The 27716-nt window shown below is 39.4% G+C and overlaps 1 protein-coding gene across 2 annotated transcripts; it reads right to left on the bottom strand.

Annotated features, from left to right (window-relative positions):
* Window positions 1-355: 355 nt before the first annotated feature.
* Window positions 356-27716, bottom strand: DHX35 (DEAH-box helicase 35). 2 transcript variants are annotated; one of them, XM_027890840.1, is made up of 22 exons: window positions 27677-27716; window positions 25522-25655; window positions 25053-25145; window positions 24816-24893; window positions 23068-23172; window positions 21754-21815; window positions 21049-21118; window positions 20397-20456; window positions 18415-18527; window positions 17982-18078; window positions 16790-16948; window positions 15291-15501; window positions 13485-13609; window positions 12972-13026; window positions 7991-8086; window positions 7563-7657; window positions 6877-6954; window positions 5626-5755; window positions 4850-4931; window positions 4284-4355; window positions 2546-2684; window positions 356-1453 (listed from the first exon to the last, which is right to left on the bottom strand). In XM_027890840.1, exons 1-22 carry the CDS (start codon window positions 27714-27716, stop codon window positions 1409-1411), a joined length of 2139 nt encoding a protein of 712 aa, XP_027746641.1. In that variant the 3' UTR covers window positions 356-1408. The 2 variants fall into 2 exon arrangements, with proteins under 2 accessions (XP_027746641.1, XP_027746643.1); XM_027890842.1 differs by having other exon boundaries at window positions 2573-2684.

Genomic DNA, 27716 nt, shown 5'->3' with positions numbered 1-27716 from the left:
TACATCTGTTTGTGCTGGCAGTCAGGACACTGAAGAGATACACAGTGCACATGGCACAACATGTTCTCTCTGCAGGTGTTTGGAAGGGAGAAGGTAAAGAAGCTCTCAAGAAAGTTTTCAAGGCAGTCCTGTGATGAGAAAGGCATTTGTTCTATGTAGAAGTTTTTGCCTATTTACATACTTAAAAAAAAAAAAGAAAATATGCCAAAAACATATTAATCAAATCAGTTGCCTAACAAAATAAAATTTTCAAACAATATCTTTCCAAAATAAATATTAATAGGTAAAAATGGAAAATGTAAATAAATAAATACATGTATCCAAACTATTTTGTTAAAACAAATAAGCACAGTTTCTTACTGAAAAGTAGCCATGGAATCCCAGCCCCCAGATTAAAGCAGAACCTGTTCAGAGCATCCTTCTCTTCAGTAACACAGGAAGATGAGTCCCAAGAGGTAAAGAGCAGATTCATAATAAAAGAAATATATAGGACTGTGTTCATTATAGGAAAGTACAAAACATTTCCTTCCATACTGGACAACAGAGACTAAAAAAAAAAGTGTTCCCTGATATCCCCCAAATGAAATTTACTGGTATTTCCAAGCAGTCAGAGACTAACATTTTTTCTGCTGTAGGAAAAAAAATAGGCTAAAGTGAATTTGATTGTTTGGGAATATACATGTTTAGTCCCCTGATTGAACAAAAAATTAATCCTTCTTAAAAATACTGAGCTCCTCTTCCTGCCCCTCCCCAAACAGCAACTCTCATGTGCAGAAACAAGACATTTTAGTCCAAAGCTGCCCACAGAAGGACTGCTCAGCACAGGTTGCTGGGGCAGCTCCACCTCAGGCAGGGGACTTTTACTGCTTGGGAGCACAAGCTGCACCAGTTTGACATGGTCCAACATGAAATCAATGTTTGCATGGCAGCACCTTGCACTTCAAGGGGTAGTTGATTGCCCTAAGCTCCTGCTGGCAGGAGTCAGGCTCAGTTTTGCCGGTGTAGGTCACAGTGCTCTAGGTAACAGAGGCAGGGTACCCTGTTCCCCATGCTCGTAAGGCAGTTGTACCACTCCAGGAAATCTGTTTCTTTCTTGAAGGTTTCAATTTTTTTGTGATCTTGTATGTCCTCTTACTTTTTAAATTGTTTTTCTACCTATTTAAAAGGAGCAACATGCCCAGATTAACAACAGTGGTCAAGTAGGCAAAGAATAAAATGTCCACAATGCAAGCTCTACGTAGGTTTACAGTGTACTGGTCATGCATAAACCCCTACAGATCCTGGCAGGCATTTAAACATTTAAGTTGATGGAAGATCAGATTGCTAATGAACTGACTGCTGAATGGACTGTAGCCAGCTTCGAATCACTGGTGGGTTCTGCTTCTGATGTCATAAGACTTAAGCCATGTCAGTGGTCATCTACTTTAGCCCTTTTTGCTTTCAAGGAAAGATGCTGCAAGAAAAGAACAGAAAGTCTTCTTAGCAGGCACACCATGATTAGCAAAAAAATCAATTAGAATGCTTTCAGTCTTTAATCCCAAATTATATAAATTCTTACACAAATTCTTCCTAAGCTCTTATTGTTGCTGATACAGCTATAATAAAGCTTTGAAATAAAAATCCACATCTACCCCAAAGTGATATTGTGGCTTGGTATAAAATATCATCTTCCAGTACTTCTGCACTAACTGCAAGCCAAGGGACAATTTCCCACTGGAAGCAGCTTGCCAGGTGTAAAAATGCACAGAGAGACAGATGTGCTCCCAACAATACATCTGCACAAACACCAGGAGCATGTACATGAAGCACAAGACTTTAACTACTGTATCAACCCTGCAGTTATTGGACCTTTGGACCTCTGTGGTTTTAAAAACTTACAAAATGTGGAATAAAAACATGAAGGAAATTCTGCAAAATTTGGAATGAGAAATAATGGACTGAGACCAGATAAAGGTGTAGAAGAATGTCTTTTAACACAGAATCCTAATCATTGAGGATTTGGTTTTAACTTGATGTAGGAATAAAACCTCCCATATTTGAGGAATCTCTTCCTAGCACAAAGATGTGTCCTTCAGTAGAAAAAGGGTCTGAAGTTTGATCTGAACGAACCATTGAGTCCCACTTCCCAACACCACCTACCTAAAGGAAAACCTCTTCCCAAACTTCAGCCTGTGGAGAGGTCATATCACTATGGGATGTTGTGATGTGCATGGGATGTGAATCAAAGGACTAATTATTCCAGGAACAGATTTGATACAGCACTGGCTCATTACCAAGTTCAGTGCGTATATTCAAGTGTAAAATAGTTGAAGGCTTAATTTACCAGGGTGGAAATGAACCACTTTGTATCTCTGAGATCCTGTCTGTTGGCTGGATAATAGGGAAAAACCTTTCATGCATCAACTTATTATCCTCTTCCTTTACATTAACATCAATACAAATGAATGAACAAAACCAACTTAATTTTTGTCCAAAGAAATAGACAACAAACAAAACAAACACTTAAAAAGGACAGATACAAGAGCTGCTGATGCAGCAATGGTACCGTTTGGGATTTATGCCGATTCCGTACCGTTCCTTGCTGGTAAAAATGAGGTGCCAGTTCCAGGAGCCACGCAGATTCAACAGCAGTCACATCTCTCATGTAATATTTAGCAGTCTGTATGACTTCATTGTAGACTACCCTAGGAGGAAAGAGAAAATATGGTGTTTGCTATAAAGCAATGAGGGAGAGATGAGTAAGAGCATATTTAGGCAGTTTCACATACATGCTGCCAGAGGTGGCATTTACAGGGCATCAAGAGAGTCTTTAAGTTGTAACTCGGCGTCTTACCTCTTCACCTCTGCTTGGTCAGAGTATTCTCCATTAAGACAACTTTAGATTGCCATGAAAACACCTTCCCATACTACCAAGACATATGGATATAAGGTACAGAAGAGAGAATATTTCTTGTAATGGGGCCAAGGGGGACTCACAACTGATGCTTTGGAAGAGAGAATATTAGTTATTCTGTGATATCATAAGGAAGGACGTCAAAAGCACCAAAACCCTGGGCCCACAACAAGCAGGGCATGAATCCGAGCATGAGTATCCCTGATGCCAGTCTGCAGACAAGCAAGATAAGCATTAGAGGGAGAAATCAGCTTTAACTCCTGCCAGAACATCTCCTGGCAAGAGATACAGAAGCAGCCAATCATGGGGACTCATCCCTGCTGCCAGCACGAACGGGATACCAGCACGGACAGCCTATTCCTGAGGTCAACCTTTAGCAGGGAAAGTCCTCTTTCCTAAGGCAACACAAACCCCCATGCTGAAGGGTTAGTCACCAAAGCCAGAAGTCACTATCTGCCTTCCATACGCAGCAGAGCTGCAAACACATGAGGTTTGTGGGCTCTTATTAATTGGTATTTTGCTCTCAAAAGCAAAGAGGAGCGAGTCCAAAATTCTCTTTGCCAAATGCAACATGAGATATGCCAAATAATACAACTAAAGAGAAATCTGAGGAAAATAAACCAGAATGAGAACACATTTTCTGTACACCTGTAACAGACAGAGAATTGAAGCCCTCAATAGAGGATGGTTGCCCAGGATGCACTAGCACTGAAATTTAGGTTGCTAATTACTCCTGTCTTACAGGATGCCATAAGCCATAACACTGGGCCAAGTTTATCCTTCAAAGTCCCAACAACAAGCAGTGAAGGACAAAAGCCCAAACACTTCAGGCTGATCATGGTGACCTGAAAGTTAGGAACACATTTGTTTGTTATCTGAGCATCTCTGACCTGCAAATAGAATGATAATATCCCAGCTGATGGGAAAGTAGAACCATTTCTTTCCTCAATCTGCTGGACAGCCATAACTTTTCACATCATGCATTTTATGTGTAAGCCCTCTCCTAGCAAGCCCTTTGCAATTACTGCAGCATATGTTTGACAGGATATTTCCTTGATAAGCTTAATAAAAGTAAATTAACCCTAATTCTGTCTCGGTACAGAGACTACTCCGAGAACAATCTGCAGTGCAGGATATGGTGCCCACTAAACAAGGGTCACCTGGCTCTGCTTTCCAAACTCTGCAGGTTTTTCTGGCAGTTAAATGTCACTCTATTCCCCTGATTTATTTGGATACTGCCTACAAAATGTTGCAAAGCCAACTGCATTCTCTCTGTGGGAATGGTGACCTTCTACATCTATTCATCCACTGGGGGAGAGAAGTCATTCAGGAACACGTCTGGATGCTGCCTTAAAAAATCTCCACACAAGTGAAAGCAGCTTGAACTTACCAGCGTGGAGGTTTCTCTGCATACAGCACTGAGGTGGGGTGGATGTGAAGCTCATGGTCATCACGGATAGTCCTTGAAAGCAAGATACTATTTCAGACTGTGCAGCTATTTATTGTTTAACATTTCCCCAGTAAGAATGTCAATAAAAGCAAGAACAAAAGAACTGGAGTAAATTAACAACATTTGCATTTAACAAACAGATGAAAACAGGCTTAAATCCTTGCCAAAGGAACAACTGATAATTTAATGTCCTAAAAGAAGTTCTGCCTACATTAAATGAAAAAATAGCATTTCAGGCATTTATTTACTGTTGCACTACCACTGTACTTGCTTAAATAAACACAGCCTAATTATTACTAGTAACAGCTTCCCACTATTAATAACTCCAAAGAGATAAACATTGAAGCTGTTTGCAAATACAAAACAAAATATTGAGTAAATCAACTGCCACATGTTTCTAATTGCAAGTGTCTAGAGAAGCATCTGTTTGGTGATTAAATTCAGATTTATTCATCAAAGGAGCTTTCCAAGTAAGCAAAAGTTGTACTGGAACTATATATAGTTACCTGTAAGCTCCAGTATAGTGGAATTTAGCTGCATTGGCAAAGAATCCAGAAACTATACATCTCAAAACAGGATCTGGATCACCTGAATAGAAGAAATTTTCTGTAAAATGAGTCAATGGAATGGCAAAAATCCCTAAAATACCACTTAACCACCTCAAACAACTTTTCACAGTGCATCAGACTTTGACAGCAAAGGTATGAAGGCAGACAAACCCTGCAATCTCATTTGTCTTCAATCTCACAGCAATTCAGAAATTACTACCTAAAAAATTACTGTTGCCACTCCATGCAGAGAGTTTCAGTCCTTCACCCTGCATGACAGTGAGTATTAAAGTCTGATTTTTCAGAGGAGTTAAGAGACAAGTGTTGAGAACTAGTCATGGCACCCATGCATGCATGGCACAGCTGGAAATCAGTGACTGAACATCATTTTGAACATACCGAAAAATGACTTTTTGAAAAGTCTAAGAGGGAACAGCGTGACCTATTTATGAGTCTTTTTGGTAAATCACTTCCTTAAGTATATAATCAGTGCTTAAAATCTCTTGCTGGAAAACTTAGGTAATGAAGATTGGACTAAATTTTAATTGTACAAATATGCTGAAATGCTCTTCTGCAGCCATTTTTAGAAAAAAAAGTCTGGGTTTAATTAACATTATTTTTAGGCCAGAGAGAAAATACTTCAAGAGTTACAAGAAAACCAGGAAGCAGTCTGACAATTTGGAAACTACCTTCAATATTTATTGAACAATGGGTTTAAAAAAAAAATAATTCACCTTCACTGGACTTCTTTGGCACTTTAAAACGGACGAGAAGCTTTTTCAGTTGCTCTCTAACAACAGAAGCTCTAACAAGTCCTTTGTAGTTCAGAAAGTGATCCTGACACCATTGGGAGCTCTTACTGTGCTGTACGGTGAGAAGAACAGAAAAACTTGCAATGAGATACCATCAGCAAAACAAACCCCAATATCTTTTGGATAGCCTTGCTCTCTTTTAATTCTGCCTCCTACAACATATCTATTGTGTCTTCCCTGAAAATTACATATTTACATAGCACCTAACAAGGGTACGCACCACCAATAACTCCCAAACATGTTTCAAAAAATTCCTAAATAATAGCGGATCAAATGCTGCAGGGTATTTTCAAACAGATGCGCTTCACTTCTTCATATGTGGTGAAAAAGAACAGCTTCAGTTTTTCCATTTCGTCCTCTAAGATCATAAACTAGTCTGTTTTCAACCTCAAAACATAAGCAACCTTTTCTGTACACTGGCTTCAGTCTTCTCTATGCAGAGAAGTGTTTCTCCAGCAGCCATCACTCCACGATCTGTGCATTTGGCTGTTTCTAAGAATCATGAAGATTAAAAATTTAAGGGGGATCATTTAGTTGGTGCCTGCCTGGCTGCTTTGTGGCAAGTCATGTTTAAACACTTGAGTGGTTATACTACTTCAACTCAGCACTGCTGCAAATATATTATTACAGAATTGCTATATACCAGCAAAGTATACTTCTCCCAAATAGGTGCAGCACTTCAAAATCATTAAGTGAAACCTCAGCTTATAGAGCAGTATTAATATTGATATAAAACCTTAGGATGAATATATAAGGTGAATGAAAAAGAGGGTATGATGACCAATGAGTTTATTTGGAACAAAAAAAAAAAATATTAGATTTAGATGCAGTTTATCATCAGTAGAACATGACAAAATATTAACATTAGAAATTTGGATACTTGTTTTCCCCAAACCCCTTCAGAAATCCCAGTCTCCTTGAAAACAACTGTCTACCCATAAGATTTCCATGCCATACCCAAACAAAATTCTCTTTATTCTCTGTTCTGAGGAACTCTGGAAGATCTGTGACAAAATAGGACCAGAATTGCTTTTCAAGTGGAACTATCACTTCATAGACTTAGTAAGTCCTCAGCTTTGAGGATGCTGTGACTCTGAGAACTTCCAGATTCAGAACTGAGAACCTCAAATTCTTCCCATTCCTGCAAATCCACATACACTTGAACTGACTTACTTTGACAAAGGCTTCATAAACATTAAGCATAGTGAGATGATCACCTTCTTCCACAGCAAACTTTCTGTGTTGCCTGGCCTGGAGAAGAATAAATATAACTTTAGAGGCAGATTTTTGCAAAAATCATGTCGAATATCCTCAATTCCCATCAGCTCTGTATTTCCTGGTGACTTAAAATTATTACCATCTAGGGTAGTTCCTCCAGGCAACAGCAATATTTTACTACTTCCCCCTGTATTCAGGAGCACTTCTTCAAATGAAATTAGAAAAAATTATCTGATAAACAACTTCCTTTCATTAAAATTAGGCTCCCGCTCCCTATTACAAATTTGTTACATCCTACTACTTTCTGTTTTATCCATCTCAAAAGGAAGTGGTGTGTGGGAAGGCTTGGGGTTTGGCGTTTTGTTGGTTTTTTTTTTTTGCAAACCCTTACACTGACCAATACTGGTTTAGAACCTTTCCTGTTTCTGGTCCTCAGAAGGAGGTTTTTACCACCAGTAAAGGACTCCAAGATTCCCACTGTTATTTGGTTTCTTCATTTACCTACAATTAATAGGTACAGTTCCAGACCTTGCTTCATTTTCACACAAACTTGCAGCCTCTAAGAGGTATCAGGAAACGACTTGGCAGAAATCCAGAAATGTGGAACTAACATACAGAAAATGAGACACAACTGAACTTACAGCTTGAGCTTTTTGATTTGGAGGGATCACAAAGATGTTTTGAATCTGCATCATGGCAGCAATTGTCAAAATCTCCTGGGAGCAGCCAAAATTTCCTAAAGAGTAGAAGGAAGAATTCAGTAAAGGAAATCTTCTTTCATTCAATTCACCCCCATGTAGAATAAAAAGGACAAGAGGCAGAATACGTTAAAAGCAAAATACATAAACTCCTAGATTTTTTTTCATAAGGTTGATTTTTTTCAATGGAAAACTTAAGAAACAAATGTGTTAGACTTGCTATTTATTAAAAAGGTTTGTGAGTTTAACCATTTCTTTTCACTAAGGACCATACCAAGATGAAATAGAGTTTTGTCTTGAATTTAGGAAATGTCTAATACCACACTACAGTTACATGCCTATGAAGAAACTGTGATTGTTTTTTCTCCTACCTGATTCCAGAAGCATCTTTGCAAACATAGGATTCAAAGGAAACTCTGCTATTCTCATTCCCAGAGGCTCTGTTAACCGGCAGTGCATATCCAAACCTGCAGCCCATCAATAAATGTGACTGTGACACAGGCAAACTAGCACAGAAAAGTTTCTTTAAGAATTTATTGTGTACTAAAGAGCAGAACAATGAGTTAAAATATACCAAATGCACCTAGGCATTGATGAATGTACATTGCACTAAGCTTAAAGGCAGTCCTCAATATCCATTTACTCTCCCATGGGTCACCAGAATTTTTTTTCCCAAAATATTTGAACACACAGGTTTCTTAATTTTAACAAAGTTCCACGGTTAATGACAATGACTTATAAAACCTGCAGTCCAAGTCAATGTCATGGCCAGAAGGGATATTAGCTGTTAGTCTTACACATCTCTTCTTAAGTCTTTAGCAACATCTTGGTTAAGGGGGATGTAAAGCAGAAGGAGAACAGATGAGAATGAAAACAGAGATAATTACGTAACAGGAAGCACTGCCAGGGTAGGTAGTAAATGAATCACATCTACTTAGGTCATGGAGAAAAATAATTTAATATTACCTAAACAAGAGATTTACAGCTGATGAAGCTTTTCTACAGTTTAGTCTGCCTCATGTGTGAACCAAACCATCAGGCATGTTCCAGCTGTAACCTTTTCCCTGGACGTGGTACAGGAAGGAGGTTTGACAGTTTGTTTTGTGATTCCCAGTTCTCACTGAGCAACCCTGCACATTTACCATTCCAGTGAAATGGCTTCCTGCAGTCAAACCCCTGCAGCAAGGGTGACCCATACAAACACCAGGTCATATTCTAACTCAGAGCTTTATGCTGAGACTTCAGGGAAAAGCCTTTCCTTTGCAAGAGGACATAAAAATAGATTAAAAAAAAATAGAGATACAGACATCAATAAAAAGGAAAAAAGCTCACTAAGAAAGGCAGCAAAGAGTAAAAATTGAAAGAGAAAACAGCAAGAAGCCAAGCTGTATGATCTGTGACAAGGAGGCAAACCACAAGGCAAAGGCACAAGGAGGGACTAACAAGAGCCCAATAACAGGACTTCAGGGCACTGTAGGTTGCATAACTAACCACAGCAAAGTGACCTGAGGAAACACAACTGTGTCCATGCATTATATAAACACAGTATTTACCAGACTATGTGGTGGCAACAAACCCACAGCTGTACTACAGCTCTGCTTCACAGAGAAAAGCAAACCCACAAATCCAGTCAAGGAATGAGCTCTTCTATAACTCATGTCGGTATACCTGAAACCACAGATACCGCTATCGAGTGTTTACCTTATTATTTGATATGTTATCATTTCATGATAATGTAGTAATTTACTCACCACACCCCTACACTGTTCAACAGAAAAGGCTTTTCACATAATGTCACAGTATTTTCCTTAGAAACAGGTGCAAAAGGCAGCTTATGCGAAATGATGAACTAATAAAGTCACAGAAACTGCAAAACTTAAGGTTTATTTGACTTCTGCCATATGAGGTTAAGTTCTACCACAATTAATAGCTATTAAAGAATATTAGAAAAGGCTGTCCATCTACAGAAAGACACCTGCATTCCTAGGCAGGAAAAAAGAGAAATTACCATCTTTTTAACCTTCTAAATGTGCATCAAGCCAAAATCCTTTGCCTTCTGCTGAATCCTACCAATGTCAGTACAATTCTGCATGAACTATATATATGTTGTGCACAGATGTCTTTGTAGCAGTAAGCCTGAATATACACAAAAGGCTTGCAATGGATGCTAGTTTGGAACAGATAAAAGTTTCCTTCAAATAATCCTGGAATCAACCACTGTATCCATATGACGATCTTATAAAAAGATATTACAAAGATTTTAACTGAACGAGCTCAGGAGATTATTCAAGTACTACGGCACTAAAAATTTGCAAGTAACAACCACTAGTATGTGATGCACTGAGGGATTCAAACACTCCTTTTTAGACTTAGGTAGAATGGTTGTTTCAGATAAGTGCCACAAACAAATCTTCAACAAAATCGTGAACCTGAAATGAAGTTAAAATAAATCCACTTTTTAGCTTGCTTATTTAACTCTTAAATTATGCTTAAAAGCAATAAACTCCAACTGACAACTTGGGCTTTCAATGAGACAGCAAAGGAGGAGAGATACTCCTGATGTAATCAGTTTGCAGCACTGTAAAAATAATCTCTCTACAAACAGTCATGTGTTTATTCAACACAGCTATCTCAGCCTTAAGAGCATCTGCCCTATACACGTTGGCACCACACTGGCGCAACAGGGACCTGACCCCAAACTGCACATTTACATGTTACTGCAATGCAAATGATGAAATACATGTTCCTTCTTGCATAAGAGAAATTTAATCCTCACTGCACCTGCAAATGCTTGGGCAGCTTCACCTCTGCTACTTACATACAATTTTCACAATAAACCACCTAAAACCTTAAACTTCAGCAAAAACTGAAGAGTGAATCCGTGTATCACACACATGCACACGCATTTCTTTCCATCTGAAACACCAATATCAGCATTTCTCTGCTTTGGTACAAAGCTGGGCAGCCAAGAGAGTAACAGCTCTGTGAACAAGAACACTTCGGCCAAAATATCAACCAGCTAATCAGGGAGTTTATTGAACTTTCGTCTCCATTTCCCTGAGGTGGTTTTGGCACCCTTCCAACACGCTTCTGAGCCACTGTGATGGTCCTTGTTCCCAGCCCAAAAAGGCTGCCAAGAACCAAGTGCCTTAAGTGAAACCCTCCTTTGCAAGTGGAACTGAACCAGCACAGGGCAAAATCCTGGCCAAGAAGTGTTACAGCTCCACGAGAGTAAGAAGCAAGCAGATTGCCACAAGTTACATTACAGCATTTGTGAGTGATGTGAAAACAGCCACAAACTTCTGGAAGCTTCCAAAACTTACACAATCTCCTTTATGCTGCCTCATGTTTACATTATGGAGCAAATATTGCTAACTTTGAATTAACTACAAACACAGAGATAAAGTCAAACAGAGCTTCATTTTGATTATGTGGTCTCACGTCAAGTTTCTGGTTTAAGTTTCTTGCATTCAGAAAGTTTTAACAGCTGTCAGAAAACCCCCAAAAATAACAGTTCTTCCTATAAACAAAGTTAGGCAGCATACATCCCACTCACCACAACTAAAAGGAATTGAAAACTCTGTATAAAAGATATTACTACATTGTGATTTGAGTGTTAAAAGCATGCAACTGCGGCTTAATGAATAAAATCAAAATGAACACACTTAGAATCAAAGACTATCTCAAGTTGGAAGGGACCCACCCATAAGGCTCAAGTCCAACTCCCTGATTCTGGCAGGACTATCTAAAACTAAACCATATGCCAAGAATGTTGTTCAGACTCTACTGAATTTGAGAAGTTGTGATTAGCAACTCAGAGAACAGAATAAAAAAAAATATATATTCTATTAAATGGCTAAATAGTAGAAAAGCATTTTGAATTATGGTCCCCAGGATCTGTTAGTCTATTTTTCCTTCTTTCCATTAGAAGTTTGTATACATCTGTTCACTTGTCCATTACTAGAAAGTTCAATACTAAAACCAGAGCAGAGTCTTTGCAAGCTGCATGTATTTAAAGCACAAAAAGCCAGCAAGCTGTGCACTGAAACACACACACTGTCTGAGAGAAACAGAGTTCCAATTCATCCAGGAGAAAATGTGATAGGTTTAGGAATGATCACAGTTTGTTTTTTTTTTTTTTTAGTGGTTGCATCACGTAATCACAGCTAACAAAATCCTAACAGTTTGACTTGCTGTGAGTTTGAACTTTGCCTCAGCTGCAGGACCACCATCACATCAACAGCCCTACACTGCAGCAGGTGTAGCTTTACAGCCAAAAGTTATCCTGCATTCAGAGCAGACACAGACTAGAATCCATTTAAAAATTATAATTAGGTTAGCTCTTAATAACTTTTGTCAGTCATACCTTCAAAACCATAGCAACCAGAAGGGTTGAAAACTAACACTTGTTTTCCTAAGCCATGGGGAATCAGCCTTTTTATGGGGTTTGATGCAGAGCCTCCAGGGAGTGGCCTCTCCCAAAGTCAAGCATCAGATTTGACTCACAACGTTTAGGCAGAGTGCTACCACACACATCAAGATCAGATAATGAGTGAAAGGTGCTAACAAAAATTTACAACAGACACACTACACTTTTTAAAGTCCCACCAAGGAACAAATGAAGAAGCAATTCTATGAGCCTTGCTAAATTCTACGTTGTTACAAAGAGTCTGATCCTGAAAGAGAAGTCGAACCTTTACTTTCAACCTTTATTTATACTTGCAAGTGTACATGTTTCCATCAGTGGCACACTAACATGAAATGAAAAGACCACCACACCAAGGGCTTGAGTATCTAACATCTTATCTAATTGGAAGCAGGTAAATTTAGTGTCTGATTCCTGTGCTGGTCTAATTAGTGTCCAAACTCCCTTTGTATCTTCATACCACTCTGTATGGATTGAAGAAACACAAACAGGATCTGCCTGCGAACAAACTCCCCCAATCAGCTCAGAGCCCTTTTCCTACCAAGGAGTTGGTTTCCTCCTATGAATTGCAAGGAAATATACAGAAGATAGCTATCAAATAGTCATTTACCCAATCTAAACAGTTAAATTCTAGTTTATACTCTATGCAATACAGTCCCAGTTCCTTGCAGAATGTTACTGCTGCCCTTTGATTCCTTAGCTGTCTGAAACAACCAAAGGAAAAGTAAATCCAGAAGAGACTGAGGTACATTTTAAAATCCCACCAACAAAAACCTTTCCCCAGTCAGGGCTGCGTTCCTCTTTTTCAAAGCACAGTTCTCAAATGAAAGCTTGATTAATGTCCATCCAAACACTAAATACAAATTACAATTTTTTCATAGCCCCTGTAATATGACTGCAAATAAAGCAAAGCACAATGCTCTCACCTCCTAAAGCATACAGCAACTCTAAAGCTTGCACCATTGACTGTGCAGGAGGTGGCTGTGAAGAGAAAATGTGCATTTATTTAAGTTATCAGCATAAAACATGAGTTTTCATTAAAATTCACAGATCTTCCTCTTTTACAAAATCCTTAAGTTTAACTACCAACCTTTCTATTTCTGCAAAATGAAGAGAGAGCTTTCACTCTCTTCCTTCTTTACAAATTCAGTGCAAAGGGACTACAGCCACAATTCTACAAAACCTCACAGTTCGTCTTTCTAAGACCTTCCTGACTTCTCAACATTTCTAGCAGCAAACTCTGGAACACAAACAATCGTTTTTAAGTTGTCACACAGGTTATTTGCCCTATTGATTCCCAGAAGTCCACTTTGCTGCCTGACAGGGGACAGTGAGCTATGTTTTCCAAATCAGTACAGTGAATAGCTCTCTGGGTAATCAGCAAGTCATCCACTGATCTTTCTTCACCCTAAGGACAGATTACAGAGCCTGGGACTCACCGAAAGAAAAGGGAATCTGAGCACATTGTCAATGCCCAAAGCCTTCAGCTGCAGGATGACAGGTGCCAGGTTACTGCGCTGCATCTCCGGCACCGTGGCCTTGGGCAGCTTCTCAAAGTCCTCCTCTGTCGTGGGAGAAAACAAAGCAACTGCGAACTGAGCTTCAACTCCCACTCTGTGCACTTAACACGACAGAACCAGACCCATTTCATGTTCAAATTACACACATGAACTCACATATGAATACCTAGCAAGTGTTAAAAGATGATCTCTAACCCAAAGATGATCTTTCTCCAATTTTATGATACTTTAATTTAAATATAAATTCAATAGGTTTGGCTACACTGCTCTTTCTATAGTTTACCCATCCCTTATTTCAATTTAAAATTCTATAAATTCTTCACAGAAATCTGAAAATGCTTAATTTCTCTTCTGTGTAATGTTTTTGTCAGAAAATAAAAGGCAGGGTGCAAAATGTTACAAAAAAGGCTTTTTTTAAAGAAGGGACATGGAAAAGTTCAAAACCAGCATGTTTTCAGTAGAAGGATAGTATTTTTGGTAACTACTCAAACAAAAGGAGGTTTAGAATTCATATTTAAAATAAAGATTAAGGATTAAAAAAACATTTTATTTGACAATGCTTTTTAAAAAGCATTCACTATAAAGTCTAAGTCTGGAAAAATAGTTCATATAAGGTCAAAACCCCTTTACCTTCCATTGACTCTTCTGCAGTGAAGGTGAAAAAGGCACATGCTACATTATTTTCATTTCTACAGAACTCTTTTCTGTCTCTGGTCTATCTCAAACCTTCCTTGAAATAAAGACTGTGTACGTTTCTCTGTTGTTTTCCATTCAGCGCACTTTCTTCTCTTTTTTGTTTTTCCTCCTTTAAACTGCTCCTTAAAACACTCACTAGACCAGCACTTGAGCATACAAAAATATCTTCAGTGTAGTCATGGTTTCTCCAGTAAAACACTTACAAAGCTATGTAAGCTTGGTATGTTATTCAGCACACATTGTCTCCTGATTTTTACTGGACACATATAAATTCAGAGTATAAATCACATCTTGGTTTAATGTGGCAACTGTTGGCAAGCACATACACATTTTAAAGGAAAATGCTTGATCTCTCTCAGTCTCAAAGCTCCAGTAAAACTAGAGGGGACCTGAGGCACATCAGCAATGGCAGTGCTCAGCTGCAAAGTCTTTTCTCATTAAACAGCTGAGAACAGACACTTGGACTGCAGCTTTCAGGACACTGCAAGGTGCCAACAGATTTATTTGTAATTTTTGTACAGTGCCAAGCTCACTGATTTAAGGGAAGAATTTGGGGTTGGCTGCTATTCCTAGGAAAAAAAAGAGACACAAAGAAGTTTCCCTCAGTTATCTAAAGTATTTCCAGAGCCTTTTTGTTATATGCACAGTCTAATGCAGACTTTAGTTAAAGAAAGCATCCCTAGTGAATATTATAAACTGAAGCAACTGCTCAGAAACCAAAAATCATTAAGGAACAAACTTCTTAGTAGACTTGCCAGTTTAAGAGTTGCATTAACATAACAGGTTTCTAATTGCTGACCCTGCTCAATTTGTGCTTCTGATTCATAAAAGGATTCAGTTTGCAATGCTTACCACGTATGAACAATGTATTTCTAAATAACTTAGAGGAATAACAAAGGGGAATTTCTTTCCCTTGATGAAAGAACACAGTTTAGTTCCCCTTAATCTAACACTAAAATTAAAACCACTGTGAATAAAAATGGCAATCAGAGCAGCAAGTTCACCTTCCCTACACCTCCCAGTCCTGACCTGTGTAGAGCCGGTAGCACTTCCCAGAGCGGTTCCGCCCCGCGCGTCCTGCCCGCTGGTTGGCCGAGGCTTTGGACACCGGCACCACCACCAGGCACTCAATGGCTGTTTTGGGGTTGTAGGCCCGGAGCTTCACAAAGCCACAGTCAATCACAAATGCAATGCCATGAACTGTGATGGAGGTCTCAGCGATGTTGGTGGCGACGATCACCTGCAAATACAAACACAGTGAGGACACTGTGAACTCCCCAACCTCCATTACACTGTCAGGCCTTTGCACCAGTGCACCAGGACTCAAACACAAGCCATGTGAAAGGCCTCAGACATGACAGTTCCTGTAAACACTCTGGAGTACAAAAGAATCCAGTACAAGAAGCAGAAGGAGCTGTCAGCTTGAAATAAGCCCAGTTTTCACAGCTTCACAATCACTTTCTTATTCAAATTTACTCTCTCTTCATAAAAAGAACTTGGCAGAGTTTGCAGAGAAAATCATTGACAGTGTTTGCAGAGAAAAAGATTAACTGTCTGTAAATCAAGTGTTCTTATGTAGCAAACTAAAAATATTTTCCTTCTGCTTCTCAGTTATACTGAACTGTTCCTTGTATACTGGAGTGAGGTGGGGGATAGAAAGGGAACACAGCTGATCAAGCATTCCATGTTCAGCATTCCTGCAGAGATCCACTTATATTTATGTCCTAAAATATTAAAAATAATTGTTCCCAGACAGTGTGAAATTTAATCCTTATTTCACCTGAAATTAAAAAGTAGATCTTGAAAGTTAATCAACTAACATCATATCCTGGAGAGAAAAGAAGTATTTATACTCAGTGTTCTCCAATGCCAGATGAACAATTTCACTTGTCAGCCTCCAGCAGGTACAAGAATTTTAACAAGTCACCTCAATGTAGTTTTGTCAGCTTATTTCAGTCCCAACACAGACCCTGCCTAAGCAGAAAGCACTAATCGTACCCAATTATATACTCCTGTGACATTAAATGTCCAAAGAAGACTTGCAGGCATCAAAACAAAGCTTTTTTTTCTAATAAAACCAAGTTTTAACTTGTTTCTTAGGTGAAACTACAGCACTTACCCGCTCTGGCACTAACTCTTCCATTATAGGTGGAAAACAGCCACAGACATTTTGATCACAAAAAAATGAAAAAATACAAAAAGGTTAATGCGGAGGAGTTCAGTGTAAGAAGATGCAACTGAATGAAGACAACTACAAAGCTGTATGAAGACACTTAAAAATTGCAAAGTTGATGAGGTAGATGGGAGACTTAAAACTGATGTGTAGGAGTGATCAAAGATGAAAAGGGAACCCAAGGAACATGTTCTTGGTTCCCAGCTTGAAAACTAACAGGCAGTGTTGGGAGATGCAGAAGGTCTCCCTCAATAAGCATTTGCAATAGTCCCATGATGTGAACCTGATAAATCCAACCTGTGTGATGCAGACACTCTTCTAGGTGGTAGAAACTAAGACACAACAATAGCCTCACCTTCCTGACACTGTGAGGGACTCTCTCAAACACTTTCATTTGCTCAGGAGAAGGCAGCCCAGCGTACATGGGGAGAACACGGAGGTGTTTTTTCATTCCAGTGCGAGCAAGAGCCCGAGCCTGTTCTATGAGCATGGAAACAACAGTCTCCACTTCCTCCTAGAGCCAAAGCAGCACAGGGCACAGAAAGAGAGAGATTTCACTGTAATATCACATAGCTATCACCTGAATACACAAAAATACTATTATTTTACTTGTCCAAACTCCAGGATTTGACTAACTCCTTCAATGTTCTAATGTTCTTAAATAAATTGCTATCCATATTAAATATACCTATATATAAATACTTATGATTTTTGTTCTTTGAGACAATGTCACACCACAAATACATAAGCAAAATCACAGGGGGAGGATTGAACAAAGTTCAGGAGAAAGCAGGTATATTTTCCTGTCTATCTCACAGTGCAGAATGCTGTGGGACTGGATCAGGAATGACACAGGAACAGCACTGACACCTATTGATCAACTTTACATTTAATCTCAGCTGTGGCATCTCACTCTTTAACACATACAACAAGATGTTCAAATGTTGCCTCATGAGGCATCAAATTCATTTTTCCAAAGTTAAATCAATAATAGGAATAAGGGCTTTCTTTTGAAAATATGCAAGATGGTTTTGAAGCTCTTCAAGGTGGCTCCTCACTGGAAAAATGTTAAGTTACTTCCCATTTGCTCTTCTCAGCTGCAAAGTGAGCTGACAAGCATAAACGGAGCAGAAGAAACCACTAAATTTTTATCTCATAGCAATTTGTTTTCCTGTCAAACATTTCAGATGCTAAGCCTAACAAATGTAAATTCCATTTGCTTTAACTATTAATGATGACTCACAGTCAATTTAACAGCTGTGTATGTGTGACTTGCATCAACAAACCCTACACTGCTCCACTCAGTAACAAGGCTGAAAAATACAGCATAGAAAAACTATAATCCATGACTAGCTTTGATAAATTTAGGCCATACTTTCTCTGTAAGTCTTTGGGACTCATCTAATTTTGCCCCTGTCAATACAGAAATGTTTGACATCTTTACGAGATTAAAGTAAGCACAACTAAGGAAAGCAGGAGACTGAGAAGGCTTCACAAAGCCCACAGTACAGCACAGCAAAACAAAAAAGAATTGATGATGTCCATACCTGGCCAGTTAAAAATGCCAGTATATCACCATCATTCTCCATCTGGTGAATTTTCATTGTAGTTTCCACAGTTGATTTTATATAGTCTGGAACAGGGCTATGAGGAGAGAAAACAGCAGAGACATGAGCAGAAAAGTAGGTACATACTTCTCCCCTCCAAAAAGAACAGAGAACCTTTGGACATCAGACATCAGCCACATCACATTTAGCTCATGGTGCAATCCTTGGGAAACAGCCTTCAGCAACTGATTTATTTCTTTTATACTACAGTAAGCTTTAAAACGTGTCTGCTCATATAAGCAATACTCAAATGTTTCCCAAATTGAATATTATGCCTTCCTTACCATTGGTCTGGAAATTTCTGAGCTCTAACCCAGACAAAATGATACCACAGCTGCAGTGACCCCACTGACAAGATCAGACAGGAACACACCTCTGTAGGTAAAAGATGTCCACTGGAAATGTCCTCCCCTCCACAGTAAGGATCACACTGGTATCTTTGCTTGGGTCACCGGTATCATTTTGATTAAAGAAATCCCTGAATTTCTGTGTTAAAATAAAAACAAAACCACTTTCAGTTTGATAATTCGAGGAATTGATGGAGAAACCTAAAGCCATGAAGCAGTTAAATTACTACTTGGATGTTTACTTCATAAATTTGACAGTACCAACTAAAAAATGGGGATCAGGTGTATAGAACAAATACAGTCTTGCATGTTTATTATGAGAAGCAAAAATCAAAAAGAGATAATAAAATTAATTGTATCAGCTGACACAGCTGGAAAAAGAAGATACTTAAGTATTACTGGATCTACCATATTAGCAAAGTCAAAGCTAAGAAGAACTTAAATGATTGGTTAGAAAAGTTTTGGGTAGGGCTTGCATATTCTCATCCATTTTTCGCTGAATGATTTTCCAGCTCTTACGGAACACCAAGATCTCCCTTGTAAAAGCAGAGTTAGGCAGATCTATGTAAGGTTTTGATTTTTTTATTTATTTTGTGACACACCTTCATAAATTTATTTTATTGCCATGATGTATTTTCAATAAATAACTGCAAAAGAATGAACTTAAGAATACAAATAATTCATCTCAACTTTTAGAACCATTATGGAGATAATCATAAACTTTCCATATTAAACAAATGTTTGTATGTGGTCACACCAATCATTTTGCTCCTTTTAACTTACTTTCATATTAACTGTAAACTATTTGTAATGTGATTTCTGACAGTTAAAATTTTGCATTATAATGTATAGAATATTGCAAGCACTACCAAAGCACAGCATATTATCAACATTTATGGCATATAGGACTTGCCACTTAAGGGAATCTCGGTGTACCTACATCTTCAGTGCTACATGCAAGCTCTCACCACCACATCTCATTAAGGACAGTGGAGTTAGGAGAAGTATGGAGAAAAGGAATGAACGTGAGATAGAAGATGGAGTAGCTGCCTTATGAGGAGAGACTGAAAAGGCTGGGGCTGTGCTTGGGGAGCAGAACGTTGAAAAGACACACAGCTGAGGTTTACAGAATCAAAAAGTGACAAAGTAAAACTGGTGTTTGGGGTGTTGGGTTTTTTTAAACACAAATCCCACACTACTAGAACTAAGAAATCCTTGACGACACTAGCAGGTTTGAAAGAAATTAAATAAAGTATTTCGTTAGACAGCAGGTGGCAAACTTCTGAAAACTGCTCTCACATGGTGTCCTGGAGACTTAGAGCTTCACGGAGCAGATTCAAAGACAAATTAGCAAACAGTAGGTCCATAAACACATACTAGAAGGAAACTGCAGGAATGTGTTGTCTAATATCACTACTACAACCAACTGCAGATGCTGAGGTAGCTCAGAGAGAACAGACCAACAGCAGGTGCACAGGCTCACGTGCTCTCCCTAAACAGCAGTTCCTGTTGGTGCTGCTGCTACAGACAGAACACAGGGCTGGATGAAACACTGCTCAGATCTAAGAGAATTCTTCTTCTGTTCATACTCAAAATTAAATAAATGATGTTTTCAGTAAGTTACTTAAGTTTCTGCAGGCTACAAGTCAATTAGGGAACCAGTAAGATCTCACTGAATTTAAATCTACTCATTTGTCACTTATTTTTACTCGTCTGTGGTCACTCGAATCAGAACTAAACCGATGTCAAGATTAAGCCAACCACCAACAAGAAGAAAGGAGGTGTCAACATATGAAAAGCAGATTCATATTTAAACTCAATTCCAAACAGGTTTGCTAATAAATGAAAACCAAACACAACAATTTCACCACAGCAGGGTTTTTTCCTGCACTCCTTCCTCTCTCACTTCTCAAGCAACAGTGATGCTTTACAAGCAGCATAGAGAATAAAACACAGTGAAGATGCCATACAAGGTCACTTCATTTCACACCAAATCTGTAAGCTGTACCTCTGCATCCAAGGTGGCTGAAGCCACAATGAGTCGAAGATCCCCACGCTTTTTCTGAACCTGGGACAGAGACCAAGAACATCCAGAGTCAAAACTATTTTCTAAGATACAAGGCTAGAACAAAGTTTTAGAGCACCCAGATTAACAGAAACTTCTCTTTAAAAATGCTTGGAAAGTACAAGATAGTTGATGAATGAAGTACCCATATCACCCCACAGACCTAAAAACCTGATGACTGTTTCGAGTTTTATATTTTCATTTTAAAGGAATTCAGTCTGTTATCATTATAATTTACTCTTCAGTTCTGTTGGGAGTCAGATCTTCAGCAGATTGACAGTTGGCAATAACCCCCTATCAGATCACTTCACATGATCATCAGCAGCAGAATGAACACTGTCTTTTTGGTATCACCATCTAAGGAGAGATTTCAGCATCAGAGAGAGAACACAGAGGATCATGTCAGGTGACCAATATGTAAAATAAGCTGCAGGATAAATGAGGAAGTAGCAATCACCCTCCCTCAAATGGGTTCACTTATTAGCCATCAGAATCAGAGATTTTATGAAAAGGATGAAAATTAAAACAGTTACAGAGAACTGTATAAAATTAAAGAATAAAAATTGCATAGAACTGTGAATTAAAAGAGAATAACCTTTTTTAGTAAGCCAATGGCAATATCTGTGTAAAGAGTCCTTTCATGAGCTTCATCCAGCATGAGGACACTGTGAATAAAGCAGAAAGATAAGATTTTGGAAATTACTTGACTGACACTAGAATCAGTGTCTTCCTGTCTTCTAGAAATACCATTATTTGAAATCTGCTGGTGGACTATTACTGCTCAAATCCACTTAAAAACCTGAAAGTTAAAAAGACTTGCAGCAATGAAAGAGGGAGAAAAATTTAGATAATACCACAAGGTACATACACACTGCTCTTTATTCAGGCTAGTTTTTGGAAAGTGGTAGAAGAAAAAAGTATTTACTGTACTGCATAGGTTTTCTGGATACCAGAAAAGTCTGGGTTTTTTAATGATTTTTAAAAATTTGTTAGCATCAGAAAGAAAAACTTAATTTAGAACTATCAAATAAGGCAATTCAAGGCTCCATGTGGTCCATTTAGCTTTTGTTCCAAAACCACAGTATAAGATCTTGCTGGGTTTGGTGCTCAATGATCAACTGATTTTCAAACAGTCTTTACAACAGAAAAAAGTCAAACATCTACAATAATTTTCACATTTTGAGGTATTTAATTTATAATAACCACTAATAATCTTTAATAACCACTATAATAATAGCTAAAAGAATGCAGTTGTTTACCAAATCACACTTCAGCAAGCATTCATTCCATCTTTCCTTACCTGTATCTTGTTAATAAAGGATCAGCCATCATCTCCCTCACCAGCATACCATCAGTTAGAAACTAAAATGGAATACATAGAAAAATGTAAAAAAAAAAAAATCCCTCTTCAGTAGCCTTGATCAGCCATGTAAGTTTTAAAGATGATTTTCTTGGGTTTTGCCCTTTTTTTCAATTTTTCCTTGCCTTCAATTTTCTTATGTTCTATTAAATTAATCCATTTTCAGCTATGGAAGCCAAATATGTATTTTTGAGTGCAAACCCAGAGATAAGCAGAGTGATTGCTTTTTAATCAGTATGGAATTTCTAAAGTTAGTTATTTTTGCTCTTAAAGATAAATCAGATTGACAGCACTGGATGGCAATAGAAGTTTCTTCACTCTTGTCTGTACATGGCTAAACCTGCTCCATCAGTAACATCCTGTGTGCCAATCCGGTCTGGACCCTCTCAAAGCTGGCTCCTTAATACCTGTCACACACTCCTGACCAGAACACAAATCTTAACATTTCAACAAAATGCAACATTTCAATACTTTATTCCTATATTGGACAGTGGAAACAAACCAGCCTTATACAGCCACCAAAAGGTAGCTTGAACTGTGACTCCAACTGTGGCCTTGAACTGGGCAAGAACTGGTGGTAAAAGCCTCAAATTTCCAACTCTAAATGAATAATCATCACACTCGAAAAAAAAAAACCCCCCCCCAAAAAGCTGCAATTTGTGAAAAAACATCTCAATTTCTTTCACTGTAAAAGGGATAGCAGTCTCAGAGATAAAAAATCAAAAAGCAAATTTTCTCATTCATCATCACTGCTGTTTCAGCACAACTAAACCAAACCCTCTTCTGTACCAACACAGGCAACATTAACATTGCTCACAGCACTGAAGAACAACTGCAAAGCTGTATGTAATCCATATCAAATTATCTCAGTTAGCCTACTCATCTTGGGTTTTATCTGTGCTTTTAATCAAAATCTATTTTTAGGATAGGGAGGATACTTTTTATCTGTGGTTCATTGCAGCCTTTCACTATGCCCTTGAGTGATGTGCAGGTCACACCAGCACAGTTGGCCGTACCTTGAAAATGCCTTTTAGATGGTGCTTGTCAGACTATCAGAATGGAACATGTATTCATGTTATTAAGGTTTGGACAGTCATAGCCATTTCAAGCATATTTTTGGGGTACCCAGTTGGAAAGCTGAAATGCTACCTATTCTCTTGACTGAGCATCACAAAGTTCTCATTAATTTTGCAAAAGTACTTGAAGAGTTACAGCTAACCCTCTCAGAGCAACCACACACTGTACATGTGTCACCTTAATTCTTGTAGCCTGTGGATCTGTGCAGTCATCAAACCGAATGCAATATCCAACTTCATGTCCCAGCACTGCACCTCTTTCATCAGCAACTCGGCCTGCAACCTGAGAGAAGAGGTTGTTACAAACAAGAAACAAACAGCTCAAAGCACACTTCATCCTTTTATCATTACGAACTCCAACGACATCTAAACACACAATAAAACTTCAAAACACATACATCAGTCCTAGCAGAATTCCAAGAACAAGCTACTTGTGGCTGAGTGACACTTTAAGCCATATGAACAGAGAATGAATTCATTACTTCACTTGGAATCTTTTCACTCCATCACTTTCAGTCCAAGAATTCAGAATAATTGTCAGTCTGGGTAATACAAGCAAAAGTTCAGGAATTTCTAAACTGTGCCTTATACCTTTGCAATGACCTATCTTTGTTTCTGACAATCCCCTTGCTCCAGATGGGAGAGCAGATAAGTCTCCTATTAAAATAAAAGATCATCTTCAGTTTAAGACAAAGCAGTAAATCATCAATTATATTTCTCATCTCCCTGCAACAGCCAGAGTCCAGGCTGATTGCAGCAACATTCTTAAAGAATAATCCTACTGTGTCTATATACTAAGACACTGTTGAGTAAGTTGACATTGTATACTAAGAGCTGAATTGAGTAATCTTTTTATTTTATGCTTAAAAATAATGGGTAAGATATGAAAGGGAAAAGTGAGTTTGCTGTGAGAAGTCATTGCAGCACACACATCATCTCCTGTAGAACTGTGCTCTGTCAGCTGGATGTCCTTTGAAGGAGAAAAGGGAGGACACTGCAGGCAGACTCAAAGCACAAGATGCAGGGCACTGCTAGAGAGTGTTCCTTTAACCATGTTGGATCTGGTAAAAAAATACAGGATGATTTAAAATGGCAATCTGTACAGCTGCTCAAACTACTACGTTTTTACCAGAGGTAGCTGATTTGTTGCAGATACATTTTACTGTATTCTAAAGAACAGGCAAAATGAGAGTTACAGGATGGCACCTCAGTTCTGTGTACAAAAAGAAAACTGCAGCAGAAACTTCACCCACGAAGTCAGTGTCTGACAGCAGTTATGAAGACAAGGAGCACTGGATGCAGACTATTACCAGAGAGCACAAGTCATTGCCCTCAGCATCTCCTTCCTCTCCAAGCATATCCAGCTGACATTATGCTCTCCAAGGCATACTATGTATATGCAAAGATTTCTCACAATAAAATGGTTTCTTCTTTTGCCCAACACTTTTACAAGGGGAAAGAGACAAACCCACACCCCGCAAAAACAACAAAAAACACAGAACGAAGATTCAAAAAACTATGATTTGCTAGGTACACAACCCCTTCTTTCTTCCACTGGTACGTTACTTCCCACAGATTTACATCACTGCTTCATCTTGTGAAAGAAGTTAAGGGTCACACAAGCACAATTATAGTCCCAAATCAGCAACAGCTCAGTCCTATGCAGCCCTAATTTCCATATACAGTTCTGCTGACATTACTCAATTTTACTTCAAAGCTTCTACATCTGCAATTCTGGACTTGGAATGTTTGGCAAGACCCTCTAATCAGGTTGCATTTAGAGTATAACACCAGGAACTCTGTGAGGAAGTTAAGCAGAAGAGTCTATTCATTCAGGACCTCATGCAGTTGTGATTCCTGCTATTCAGCAAAACCAGATAAACTGGAGGTTACAATGAACAACACTGGGAAAATCTAGACACTCACTGAAACAGCAGCAACCCGACGAGGCTGTGTCACTCCAACAACTCTTCCTTCAGCTGTCCAGCCAGCTTCTGCCAGGTACTGCAACGAACAGGGGGGTTAAGAGAGGCATTGCTCATGGTGTGGATACAGCAAGGTGTTAGTTCCCCACATTATGTGCTTTTTCCTGGTCCTGTTTATTATTTCATGTAAAATCCCCTGGGGGAATACCTGATTTTACCACGCTAAACAGACACTTACCTGTGGAATTTGTGTTGATTTCCCACAACCTGTTTCCCCAATAATCACCAGAGTCTGATAGTTCTCCACTAGGTAAAGTATATGATTTCTTAGCTGAAAGAGATGACATTTAAACAAAAAAAACCAGTTTAAAAATAGGAAAACAATTAAAATTACAATATTTACATATCTAACAGACACAGTAACTTCCTGTTACATGGAGTCCACGGCCAAAAGCTAAACAGTCCTTTAAAATCTATAAATGACAGGTACAATATTTAATAAATAATATACATCAACAAAGCCCTTAAAACTGTCAGTTACAGTTGTCAAACAGAACCATCAATTCCACTAAATAGAGAGCAAAAAATTACGGTCATAAAATTATTACTTTGTGTTGCAAAGTGATTCTCTATTGCTCTTTCAAATTAAAGATGTAAGAGCCAGACATCATACAACAGATTCAATAAACCAGAAAGAACTCCTGTACCTTAAAAACAGGCAGCTTTTGTCTTTGCTGTTCAATAGAAAGGGACGCATAAGGATTATAGATGACGGTCACGGCGCTGCTCTCAGCAGGGCTCTGTCTCTCCTCTGACACACTGACACCAGGGCCCTCCGTGCCTACATGACAGAAGTTAATTTCAAGTGGAAAAAAACACTTCTGCTTAGTGCATCACAATACAGCCAAAATAAACAAGTTTCTTACAAGAAGGAATAATAGGTGGCAGCACAAAAAAACCCCAATCTTCCTATTTAAAAGAAACAGGAGGAAAAAAAGCACACAAGTAAAATATAGAGCAAGATCTTGGGAACTGTCTTCTTTTTCTGTGCACCAGTTCAGATATACCTTCAATAGCCTTCTCAGAAGTACGTCTGTGGATTTTAAGCCAGTCGGACATGTAACAGAACTTCCCTTGACTAACATAAACTGCATAAACACTCAGCCTTGCCCACTTTTGGGATAAGTCCCTCACTTCAGCTCTGAATTTACCTCAGGCACTGAAATCTGATTTATTCCTTCTGCAGGTTATCTTAAAACTATTGACAGCTGAAAATGCTGAATTGTGAAAGCAAAATAGAAACAAAAACTCATCTCAGTAACAGAATGTGACATCTCCAACTGCAGATTCAACTGGGAAAGTCTGAGAGCAAAGAGAAGGATTCCCCAGTTTTGAAGGATTTGCTTACTTGGGCTTCTCCCACTGTTTAAAAACAGTTAGTCCCTATTCAGAGCTGCCAAGCAGTTTTATAGCAAATTGATCCAATTTTAAGAGTGGTTAGCAATGACTCCAATAACTGTTCACTCCCCAGGACAGATGGGGAAGTTAAGAGCCAAGGATTTGAATATGTGGATCTAGACAAATCAATGAAGTTAACTGATGTTGCTTCTTATCACCCACTGATTTTCTTTCACAGCCTTTTCCATGCTTTTTTAAATGCACCACTGCAAGCATATTATTATACATATATTATCATAATATTCAAATAATTAAGAAGGTGTTTGCCAAACTAATCTTGCCTCTAGAAAAGCTTTGAGGTGACCAATTTAAAAAAATTACCGGACTCAGACCCACCAAGCTCCCCTGTGGGATAACGGGAATGCAGAGAGATGCCCAAATCATGAGGGAATGACCACTGAATCACAGCCCAGTAGAGGTTGGCAGAGACATCTGGAGACCTTCTGGACTTGGGTGTTGACCTTCCTTACCACAGGGCCACTTACACGGGGTGCTCAGGTCCTCCTTCAGTGGGGTTGGAGACCTCCCAAGTTGCCTGACTGCTTGATCCAGAACTTGGCCACAGAAGAGGTTTTTCTCCTGTTTAAGCTGACTTTCTCATATTTCAGCTTAAGCACTCCCAAGAACAGTATGGCTCCACCTTCTTTACACTCCCCATCAGGTATTTATGTACACTGAAAAGATCCTCCTGAGGCTACTCTTCTCCAAGGTGCACTGTCCCAGCTCCCTCAGTCTCCCACTGCACGTTGCACACTCCATTCTCTCAACCATCTTCGTGGCCCTTCACTTTGTGGCCCTCCCCTTTGTGGCCCTCCTTCAGCGAGTCCAGGTCCTCCCGAGCCCACCTACCGTTGCTTGGAATGGCCTTTCCAGCGCTGAGGGGAATGATCACCTAATCTGAGTATCTCCTGTCTCAGTTTAAGGCCATTTCCTCTTGTTCTCTTACTACAGGCACGACAGATGACACCGGCCCCCACCTCCCTACAACCTCCTTTCAGGTAGTTGTAGAGAGCGACGAGGTCCCCTTGAACCTCGTTTTCTCGAGACTAAACAAACCCAACTCCCTCAGCCACTCCTCATATGACACATTCTCTAGTCCTTTAACAAGCCTTTTTGCCCTTCGCTGGACACGCTCCAGCGACCCCAAAGAGTCGACAGGAGCAGCGCCGCCGGCTTTCGCGGCAGGCCAGCGAAACGAGGCTGTCCCCGCACCCCCCACACCGCGGCCGGCCCAGGCCGGGGCTCTGCCCCCCGCGCCCCTCACGCCCGGGCCGGGGCTCTGCCCCCCGCGCCCCTCACGCCCGGGCCGGGGCTCTGCCCCCCGCGCCCCTCACGCCCGGGCCGGGGCTCTGCCCCCCGCGCCCCTCACGCCCGGGCCGGGGCTCTGCCCCCCGCGCCCCTCACCCGGCTTCCAAAACTTCACCGGGCGCACGGGCGCCGCCAT

This window comes from Empidonax traillii, unplaced genomic scaffold (genome assembly GCF_003031625.1).
Source record: "Empidonax traillii isolate 1590-97213 ecotype Southwest subspecies unplaced genomic scaffold, ASM303162v1 scaffold299:size639221, whole genome shotgun sequence".
Lineage (NCBI taxonomy): Eukaryota > Metazoa > Chordata > Aves > Passeriformes > Tyrannidae > Empidonax > Empidonax traillii.
Note: the sequence above shows the minus strand (reverse complement) of the source record. Positions and strands in the feature narration are given on the sequence as shown.